General features: G+C 48.1%; 1 protein-coding gene across 1 annotated transcript; it reads left to right on the forward strand.

Moving 5' to 3' along the window:
- Nucleotides 1-4,979: 4,979 nt before the first annotated feature.
- On the forward strand, nt 4,980-11,077 carry GPR162 (G protein-coupled receptor 162). Its single transcript, XM_053450229.1, has 4 exons — nt 4,980-6,018; nt 8,349-8,538; nt 8,967-9,151; nt 10,272-11,077. The coding sequence occupies exons 1-4, from the start codon at nt 5,185-5,187 to the stop codon at nt 10,791-10,793; spliced, it is 1,731 nt and encodes a 576-aa protein (XP_053306204.1). The 5' UTR covers nt 4,980-5,184; the 3' UTR covers nt 10,794-11,077.

Raw genomic sequence — 11,077 nt, forward strand, 5'->3', positions numbered from 1 at the left:
TGTCTCCCAGCGCTCTCCCCCTTCCCTCGTCTCCCCATCCATGGACCCCCAAAGACTATTCCCGTCCCCAGCCCCTTGATTCCCTAATTCCTGCTATTTATGCTGTCAGTCTGCTTTCCGCGCGACTCGCTGATTTTACCTCTCCGTACGCCTGTCTCTCTTTGTTCCTTTGTATCTCTCCTTATTTCTGTATCTGTCACAGTCTGTCATTGCCTGTCTCTGTCTTTCTGCCCCTATTTCCCATTCCCCCCTCTCTCTCTCTCTCTCTCTCTCTCGCTCTCTTTCTCTCTCTCTCTCTTTCTCTCTCTCTCTCTCCCTCTCTCTCTCTCTCTCTCTCTCTCTCTCTCTCTTTCTCTCTCTCTCTCTCTCTCTCTCTCTCTCTCTCTCTTTCTCTCTCTCTCTCTCTCTCTCTCTCTCTCTCTCTCTCTCTCTCTCTCTCTCTCTCTCTCTCTCTCCCGGTCTTTGTCTTTCTCGTTTTTCGTTCTTCATTTACCCCACTTCTTTTTGCGATAGAACTAATTACAGCTCTTTCATCCAATGCTTTTGATCTCTAATAAACCTGCATATCATTATCTCCCGGCACGTCTCTCTTTAGTCTCCCTCCTCGCCCCCCTCCGATGCCCAGGTGGTGGTGGTAGGGGGGGGGCTGTATATTGACCGGTGTGTATGGTGGGGGGGAGCTCTGTGCTGGAGGTCACATAGTGGTGGATTATGGCATCGTAGTTAAATGTCGATGGTGGAAGGGGGGAGATAGCGGTGAGTTAGTATCGGTGGAAGTTCTATGTTTATGCCGGGGTCGCCGTAGGGCATGGTGAGGTGGCGACAGGGGTTAAATAGTCATGGTAAGTGGGGCATATGGCGTAGCGGGTTGTATAGTAATGATGTATGGTTATATAGTGTTGGTATAATGGTGTGGAGAGTTATATAGGGGGGTACAGTATACAGCGTGTGGTGTTATACAATGATGGCATAAGGCATAGGGGTTATATAGGGTTATATAGGGTTATATATGGCCTTGGGGTGATATAGTGAAGGCAAACAAGCTAGGGGGCATATTGCAAAGGAGTTATCCAGTGACATGTCATGGTGTATATATAATGAATATATATGGTATGGGGGTTATAGAGAGATAGACTATGGATCATATGTGTTATATAGTGACGATGACAAGTAATGTTGTATGTTATGATGTCAGAAGGGCTATCTATCTATGACATATGCCAGGGTGGCAGGTGAATTACACAATGATGATAGGTAACAGTGACTTCTACGGTGATGGCCGGTGGCCAGGGGTTACACGGTGATGGTGGATTGCAGTGGTTTATTCAGTGGTTGCCGGTGGCAGTTGGGTATACAGTGGTTGCCGGTGGCAGTTGGGTATGCAGTGGTGGCAGGTAGTCATGGGTTGGTGGCAGAGAGATTTAAAGCAATGGAGATTTGCAGTGATTTATACAATGATGGCGGGTGAAAGTGGGTTATACAGGGGTGGCAGGTGGTTATAGAGTGATGGTTGGGTGGCAGCAGATTATGCAGTGATGGTTGGGTGGCAGTGGGTTATGCAGTGATGGTTGGGTGGCAGTGGGTTATGTAGTGGTGGCAGTGGGTTATACAGTGATGATTGGGTGGCAGTGGGTTATGCAGTGATGATTGGGTGGCAGTGGGTTATGCAGTGATGGTTGGGTGGCAGTGGGTTATACAGTGATGGTTGGGTGGCAGTGGGTTATACAGCGATGGTTGGGTGGCAGTGGGTTATGCACTGGTGGCAGTGGGTTATGTAGTGGTGGCAGCGGGTTATACAGTGATGGTTGGGTGGCAGTGGGTTTGGGTTATGCAGTGATGGTTGGGTGGCAGTGGGTTATGCACTGGTGGCAGTGGGTTATGTAGTGGTGGCAGCGGGTTATACAGTGATGATTGTGTGGGGTTACATCAAAGTAATACCCACATACACACACGTACATACACCACTGCCCCTCTGCACAGCGCCCCCTGCAGCTGGTGGTTATTTCCGCAGCTGCGCCTGCGTTACACAAGAGACCGACTTACTCCAAAGTTTTTTAATTATTGTTTTCTTCGTTTCTCTAATTGATGGCTCTGAATCTCAGCGGATTATGGAAACCCCACACCCACCGCTCGCAAAAACATCCACTTAATTATGGACAAGTTCTGGCAACGACTTTTATTATTTATAAATAAGTTTAAATTCGCCCCCCAATCCAAAGCCGTGTTTATTGAACAAATAACCCTAAATCACGCGGTATCCACACCAGTGTTGGGGGTGGGGAGCGTGGCAAGAGCCGAGGAGCGATGGCTGGCACCAGAACTTGGCAGACCCATACATTAGATACACCCCATTGTACAGCGCCGCGGAATATGATGGCGCTATATAAAACAATAAATAATAATAAACACGCGATTCCCATTCGGTAAGTGATGGTCGATTGTTAGATTGAATTTGATTGGATAATTCTGCCCCTGCCATTGACTGCCTCTATCCATCGGGCCAAAAGTGTAATGTATGCAGGTGCCAGGGCCACCAAGTTCCAGCTCCTGTATTTTGATGACATCACAACATTACATCATTCAGAATATTTACAAAGGCAGGAAGAAATTGATTGGGGAAAAACCGCTGAGAAGTATCTGGATAGAGTGGTGCAAAACTTTCTAGAAAAAAAGGACAGAGGGTGCATGAGTGGAGCGAAAGAGGGGGCAAAAGTAATGAAAACCACATGGGTCAGGGGTAAATATCTTGAAATACACAGTACCCGGGGCCGCAAATCCTCCATACTGCTGTATTACGCAACATCGTGTCTCATGTTCTAAAAGGCGGCTCCATCTGTCAGGCGTTGCTGGGTGTATGAGATGTTTATGAATCGTGTTCCCTTATAAACCCATGTGTTTCATCTACGAAAGGAGCCCCAGAAAGAGCGAGACAGAGAAAGAGAGTGGAATCCATGCACACACACGCACACACACTAACACATGCACACACTAACACATGCACTAACACACTAACACATGCACTAACACACGCTTATACTCACACACACATATACTCACACTCAGACACACTAACACACACACTCAGACACACTAACACACGCACACACTAACACATGCACTAACACACACGCTTATACTCACACACACATATACTCACACTCAGACACACTAACACACACACTCAGACACACGCACACACTAACACACACACTAACACACGCACACACACTAACACACGCACACACTAACACATGCACTAACACACACGCTTATACTCACACACACATATACTCACACTCAGACACACTAACACACACACTCAGACACACGCACACACTAACACACACACTAACACACGCACACACACTAACACACGCACACACTAACACATGCACTAACACACACGCATATACTCACACACATATACTCACACTCAGACACACTAACACACACACTCAGACACACTAACACACGCACACACTAACACACACACTAACACACGCACACACTAACACATGCACTAACACACTAACACACGCACACACTAACACACGCACACACTAACACATGCACTAACACACGCACACACTAACACACGCACACACTAACACACACTAACACACACACGCATATACTCACACTAACACACATGCATATACTCACACTCAGACACACTAACACACGCACTCAGACACACTAACACACGCACTAACACACACGCTAACACACACATACACATATCATAGTATATATAAGCACTAACTAGGAGTCTTATTTATGATGTCAGCCGTGTAGAATAGGAAGGAGTCTCCAGACTGGGTGACCCCGAGAATCTGCCCCTTTGACCCTAAGATTGGGGCAAAAACCCTGACACTCGGGTTCGAACCCTGAAAGTTCCCAGTTATAAATTAAATTATCCCCCCCACCAGGAACACTCAGTCCTCCATCTTTCTGATGTTTAAAGTAAACTTATAGTAGTATTTTACTGTTACAGTGAAGCAGAAGTGAATGCAACTATTAGCTTAAAAAATATAACATTTCAGATCGTTTAGAAGCGTATCTTTCATTTTGTCATGTTATAGTTTTAAAGCTTTTGTAGTGTATTTCATTTTAATCCCTTTTAATGCTTATTTCTCTTATTTTCCTGATTTTATGCTATGTTCGGGGTCTTTGGTGCGTACCGATGGTAAAAGGTGACAATCTAGACGTTCTAGCATCCAATTCATTTACTAGTACGAGGACACCTGCCAAATAAATGGCTTCCCTATACAGCGAGGTCAGATTCCTTAATTTCTGTCGCACCAAGGACAGTGGCCCCCATAATTCTAAGTCCGAGTAATCGAACGAAAGCAGAGGGAACAGCTCATTTAATTTCTCCTTTCCTTCTGTATGTATGATTTTACGCATTTAATAAAAAGAATTCCTGTGTTTTTTTTTCTGTAGAGACATCCATCTGGAAACGTGTCCTCTGCACCTAGCGTGTCATGAGCTGTCCACCTGAGACAGGCTGCAATTATCGCAAGGCTTTCTACCACTCCTTCGACAAAGCGAAGGATCCAGAGGGGGGAAAGAGACCGTGAGAAACACACGAGACCGTCCTAAGGAAAAATAGAGGGTTCTGCAAGAAACAAAGAGAGTGCTCCGCGAGGCTCCTAAGAGACTGATACCAGAGAGCGATATGGGCAGCACAGGCTGAATAGTCAGTTGGGTATTTTGGTAGCTGATTACATGTTGAGCGTTCCTCAGACCGGTAATGGATGTCACGCGAGACATTTGCCCATCTAGCAGGGCCTGAGCATCTTGTAGGGGGCACGTTGTGTGTAGAGTTGAAAGGTGCGGGTGGCGTAGTGCCTGCACGGGTAGTAGTGGGGTACAGATCGTGTAAGGAGAGAGAGAAAGGGTCTGAACGTGTGAGGTTAAGGGAGAACGGGGAGAATTTGAGTGTTTGTGTGAGTAGTCAGATATTCGGTGGGCTGGTGGTCCAAGAGAGGAGGTATAAATTAGCAGAGACAGAGTGGGTGTGGGAAGAAGAAAAGGGTGAGTAGAGGGTTTTTTGGGGGCAAAGAGCATACATTCAGATCATTGACCGGAAGATAAAGGTCAGGCAGGTAGGATAATTAACAGATAAGGAGAGGGACGAACTCCGGGATCCGGAAGAGACCTGTCGCCCCCGGGGCCCGGAAAATGCCACGAGCCTCTGAGCAGGATGAAGCTGACGAGCTGTATCAGAACAACTCCATGTCTTGGCTGGCATGCGGCGCTCTCTCACTCCTCGCCAACGGCTGGAGCATCCTTAGCCTGGCAAGCCGCGGAGGCAGCGGTCAGCGCCCTCGACCCCTGGAGCTTCTCCTCTGCCTTCTGGCCGGGACACATTTACTCATGGCAGCTGTGCCGCTGTCTTTGTTCTCGGTGGTTCAGCTGAGACGGAGACACTCGCCGGGGTATGAATGGAACGAGGGTCTCTGCAAGGTCTTTGTGTCCACGTATTACACCCTGGCATTGTCCACGTGCCTGACTGTGGCCTGCCTCTCCTATCACAGGATGTGGATGGTACGTTGGCCAGTCAGCTACCGGCTCGGAGGTGCTCGAAGACAAGCACTGCAGGGGGCGCTGGGCATCTGGGCGGCCTCCTTCGTGTTATCCACGCTGCCCTCCATCGGGTGGCATGACAACGCACGCCGATTCTACACACGCGGATGCCACTTCCTAGCCAGCCGCATTGGCTTGGGTTTCGGACTCTGTTTCCAACTTCTGCTGTTGGGAGGGGTGGGCACCGGTCTTGGATGTCTGGGGGTGACTTTATACCATGCCTGCTGCTGCCCGGCAGATAGAGGAGGAACAGGAGAGGGGGGAGCGGAGGGTAAGCTGGAGGTCCCAGCCATCGTGGTGCAGGACGCCCAAGGAAAGAGACGCTCATCACTGGATGGGTCAGAATCCCCTCGGACCGCGGCGCAGGTCACCGGGCTGGTTGGGGGCATTGTCCTGCTGTATGACGCTCTTACTGGGCTTCCAATTCTGGTGAGACAGACGTTGTATCCAATAACGCCATCTACTTTGTCAATTATCCTTCTTATCATTCATTTCCTATCCTACCTCACACTCACCCAGCTTGGTTACTCTGTTTGGGGACTCGGGGGGGGGGGCCCTCGGTCTCGCTAATCAGGGTCCCCAGCGTCGCCACCAATTTTGGAAACAGCAAACGCACGTGCGGCATTGTGCGTGGTGTCCAACGCGTTTTACTACATGCAATAAGGGCAGGCATTGTTTACTTAACAGGGCTAAAAAGATAGACTCTTGTCTTATTTGCCCCCCCCTTGTGGATACAATCCTTGCACATGGCAGATGTGCTCCCTTTGAAATTAAGGGAGTAACATCATCCAATCACATCTACGCTCTGTGAACACTGATGTTTTGATGCACGCTATTGGCTGCTGCTACCAGTGATTTCAATCGGAGCCGACCTTCCATTGATTTTAATAGGAGCGCTACTGAGCAAGTGCAGAAAGTATGCTTCCTGTTCTCACTTCTGGGACCATAAAAATGGGTACAACATGCAATAAAAACTAGAAAGTTCCTTTAATGTTAAATCCCCCCCCCAAAAAAAAGAGATAGTTTAACCCATTTTATTTTGTTACTGAAGGTTCTATCCTACTGAGCATGTGCAAGAATCATACTGAGGTATGCTGTCTGCTTTCAGTAGCAGCAGCTGGGGGAGGAGCTAAATGACACAGAAGTCTCATTTTCTAACTCCGATAACTAAAGAATACCTTCACCAATTCGCATGCAGTAAAAAGCACCAGAGTCCATGGAAAACAGAGAGGAATCATCTTGCAGGCCCTAAGAAAGGAGATTAAGATACTTTTAGCTCTGCATACACATTAGGTGGGCTTTTATTACACATGCATTGCTTGTTTTACATGTATGGCTTATTTTAATTGGTAATCATGGTTGTCTGGTGCTTAGAGCTGTAAAATGCATGATTTAGGACAAGCAAATATCCATGGAGCCCATTGATAGCCAATCAGCTATACCATACATGGTTGGCAAAAAAAAGTTCCAGAGGGCCAACCACGGATATCATCTATGGTGGCTCATCGGCATCCCTGGAAACAGAGACCCTGGGTCAGGCACCGCTTCTCTGGGTCAGTGCGGGAACAGCACGCCCCATCATCATGTACATTATGTATAGCGCATATAGAGCATGCTGTATGCAAAATGCTGAGACTTGCGCAGGTCTCCACTCCTCTACTGCCTACTCTTATTTTATCCCTCTGTTTCGCCCTCTGCCGTCTTGCTTTTCGCCCTCTGTCCTCCTTGCCTCTTCTTTCTCTCCCCTTCTCTTTTCCCTCTTTCTCCCCAACAACTATTTTAATTATTTTAACAATTAGCGTAATAATCAGTTTCAGTTAATTAGCTGTTTTGCAGCGGCGGCTGCCGATATCTAGAAAGCATATAATCACAGCTGCCAGCGGCACAGGGCCCGGGGGAAACGCTGGACACAGCCACACGGAGAATGTAGGGACGGGCCCTTTAATGAGCACTGGAGCCTGGCACTCAGAGTCTAGCATGGGGCATACAGCCTGGCATGGGGAGTAGAGCCTGGCATGGGGAGTAGGTATTGGCATGGGGAGTAGATCCTGGCATGGGGCATAGAGAGTAGATCCTGGCATGGGGCATAGACCCTGGCATGGGGAGTAGAACCTGGCATGGGGCAAAGAGCCTGGCATGGGGCATACAGCTTGGCATGGGGTGTAGAGCCCTGCATGGGGAGTAGATTCTGGCATGGGGCATAGATCCTGGCATGAGGCGTAGAACCAGGCATGGGGCAAAGGATATGACATGAGTCGGGTATTTGCCACAAAAGCTAATGTGTTATTGAAAGTTCTATGTGCCAAACCTGGCATGTGCCACTGAGACTGGCATGTGCTCCGTTGGACATGATCCATGCCGACTATCATATGCTCCGCAGGGCATGTGCCGCAGAAACTGCCATGACCAGCCTAGCAAGTGCCATGGAGACTGGCATGTGCTCAGCCTGGCATGTACCACAGACACTGGAATGCACCCCAGGGTTACTATTTCAAAAGTCTCAGGACGGCTCATTTAGAAAGTTTCCAGGTATGAGGGACATGTCTAGGATAGGCCGTTCACCCCAAGTAGATACGATCTAAAGGAAGAGTGCCCCTTAAGTGGCATTCCTAAAGATGAACTAAAGATGAGTGCACACTCAGTGATGTTTAGGACTTTCTCATCTAAACTAAAGTCTTGAAACGATGTATTTCTTGCATAAGTTAAATAAAACCAAGAAGGAAAGGTTGGTGAATAACCGGGTCCCATTGTTTTTCCAGGTGGTCAGTTTCGTCAGCCTGCGGTATGACAGCGCCCCCCCATGGATGGTGCTTTGTGTGCTGTGGTGCTCCATGGCGCAGACGCTCCTTCTGCCATCGTTCATCTGGTCCTGCGCTCGATACCGCGCTGACCTGCGCACGGTGTGGGAACATTGCGCCTCCATGCTGTCCGACAGCGGGGTGGATGATGGTGAGATGGGGAACCACTGGTGGTGGGGAGAGAGATTTAGGACCAGTGGTGAATGAATAGTTATGGGGGATTAGACCACTTTCTCCACGCTCTAGAAGAACTTTTCTCTAGCCGTAACCCTTAAGTCCGTATCGTGTTGTCTTCTGAAGAACGATAGAACCTTAACATTAAATGGGACTGTATCAGATAAAGGAAGGAGTGCGAGGAATGAACGTAACACGAATTTACTAAATTCTGCCATAAAGCAATCCACTCGGTGTAGTTTGTGAGGAGGGGGCGGTGCCAAATGATCACATGACTGCTTAGAATGGCAGCAATCAAGTCTGCATATAAAGAAACAAAATACACTTTTTATTTTGGCAACTACTCTTACTCACTAAAATTTGTGTGCCTCCTCCTTGTGTTCCTCTCCCGTGGACCCTTCATAGACAGCGGCCGGGAGGATTTCGCAGACGGACGACTACGCGAGGTTCGGTTTGATGCTAATGGAGCCACCATAAAGAGACCTCCTCACTATCTGAGCAGCGATATGAGGGATGGGAAATACATGCCGGTTCGACACGTACTTCTGCCAACGGATCGGAGCCAATATCTCCAGGTCCATCGGCACCAGGTAACGCCAGCCCAAGTTTATCTCAGCGTAGCGTCATCATATTGTCAATCCCAGCACACTGAACTGTGTGCAATGGGTTAAACCAGGGGTAGGCAATCTTTGGCTCTCCAGATGATGTGAACTACATTTCCCTTGATGCTTTGCCAGCATTATGACTGTAAGAGCATTATGGGAGATGTAGTCCACAACATCATGAGAGCCAAAGATTGTCTACCCCTGGGTTAAACCACTGGCAGTATCTGCAGGATATGGGATTATCTATATAGCCTATCGGTAAAACATAGAGGAATTAGGGTGGGTGATGAGATCGACTTGCTTTACTGAGAAGGTAGTAGATTAATGGAACAGCCTCTCATCAACAGTGGTAAAGACTAATCAAGCCAAGATCAAAGACTGATTAAGGAGGAAAGGGCAGAGAAAAATAGAGACATTAGCATTGCATGCAGATTCTAATTTGGCCACAGGGGGGCGTAATATACAAATGTGGTCTCCGGGCGTTACTTCAAACCTGAGATAAAGGTGAAAAAAAAGTTAATCGAGAAAATGTAATATATAAAATATCCAAAAGAATGAAATCTGAAATCTACAATAAATATAATCGGTACAGATTTCCAACAAAATGCCATCAAAAGATACGCTTTATATCACAGTTTGCTTCTTTGTATCGGTTTCAGCGATCTGATAAAGCTTCAAGTGCAGCCACAAAACAATCTGATTGGTTGAGCCAAACCATTGGGTAAAATCTGACAGCCTATCACACCATCTATCGCTTGATTCATACCCAATTCATAGTCATATTTACAGAAGGGGTGAAAAAAAGCTTTACGTGAGGTTGTTGGGCCATAAAGAAAGAAACTTAGAATCTGCCAACAGATTATCATTATTATTATTTATTGTTTTATATAGCGCCATCATATTCCATAGGAATGTACAATGGGTAGACAGGACATAACAAGAAGTATATAACATAACAATCAGACCCATTCGGCCCATCTTGTCCGTTCCTTAGGTGTTCAGTAGTGGGAAGGGGATGCAGCGGGAGGGCGTACAGCTGTGATGGAGGAGAGCAGAATGACATATGGGCCAAGCTTCCATTCACCTTGTCTTATTCTCTATACAGGTTCCTCTGTCCCGGAGAATGTCACATGATGAAATCGACATGTTCCCCCCTCGTTCCTCTCCGCTCCTGATCAGGTGGTCTTCCTCAGATGATGTTCGAGGGGGGAATGGATCGGCCCGGGGAGGCTGTCCTTCTAGTCCCCGCCGTGGACACGACTATCATCAGTGGAATCGACACTCAGCTCCCCGGGTAGAGGGAGATGACGGCCTCACCTCTCTCCAGCAGTTTTTGGCAGGGGGCTTAGGCGGTCCTGCGGGATTTGGGGCAGGAGGCCACAATTCATTCTTTCGGGATGAGATCACAGCATTTATTGATGACACTCCCTGCCCGTCGCCTGTCGGGACCCCTCATAAAGTGCGTACTGCACCCCGACCCTCCCCCCTCCCAAGGAGGGGGCTAGAAGGAGGGGTGGCTTGGGGAGTTGTCGGGGAGCGACGCCTGTCCCTATGTAATGCCCCGCATGGGGCACCAGAATCCCGAAGAGCTTCACTCTCTGAAAAGGGTTCTAGAGGGGGCTCTTAACATAGCGAAGGGGGCCACGAACCAGGGAGAGAGACCCCCCGATACATAAGGCTCCCACAAGCTGAACAAAGAAGCTGCACTGGGTGCGCCCCCCCATCCAACGATTACCTTGTTCTCAGGCAAAACTCCTGTTTGTGGGGGGCAGAGGGCTTTGCCAGGGCCCTAACCTACCCTGCTTTACGCTGCCCATCACGGCCCTTTGCCCCTTACACGCACAACAAATACACTGGAAAATGAGCCAAAAGACGACAAAATAAATAAATTGTGACTTGAATAAAAAAAAA

This window comes from Spea bombifrons, chromosome 11, assembly GCF_027358695.1.
Source record: "Spea bombifrons isolate aSpeBom1 chromosome 11, aSpeBom1.2.pri, whole genome shotgun sequence".
Classification (NCBI taxonomy): domain Eukaryota; kingdom Metazoa; phylum Chordata; class Amphibia; order Anura; family Pelobatidae; genus Spea; species Spea bombifrons.

What these genes read in the sequence shown, in the direction of transcription:
- GPR162 (XM_053450229.1), top strand. Translation starts at nt 5,185, where the DNA reads ATGCCACGAGCCTCTGAGCAGGATGAAGCTGACGAGCTGTATCAGAAC. An exon ending in CGACAGCGGGGTGGATGATG is followed by an intron (nt 8,539 to 8,966) that starts GTGAGATGGGGA and finishes GACCCTTCATAG; the next exon opens with ACAGCGGCCGGGAGGATTTC. An exon ending in TCCAGGTCCATCGGCACCAG is followed by an intron (nt 9,152 to 10,271) that starts GTAACGCCAGCC and finishes TTCTCTATACAG; the next exon opens with GTTCCTCTGTCCCGGAGAAT.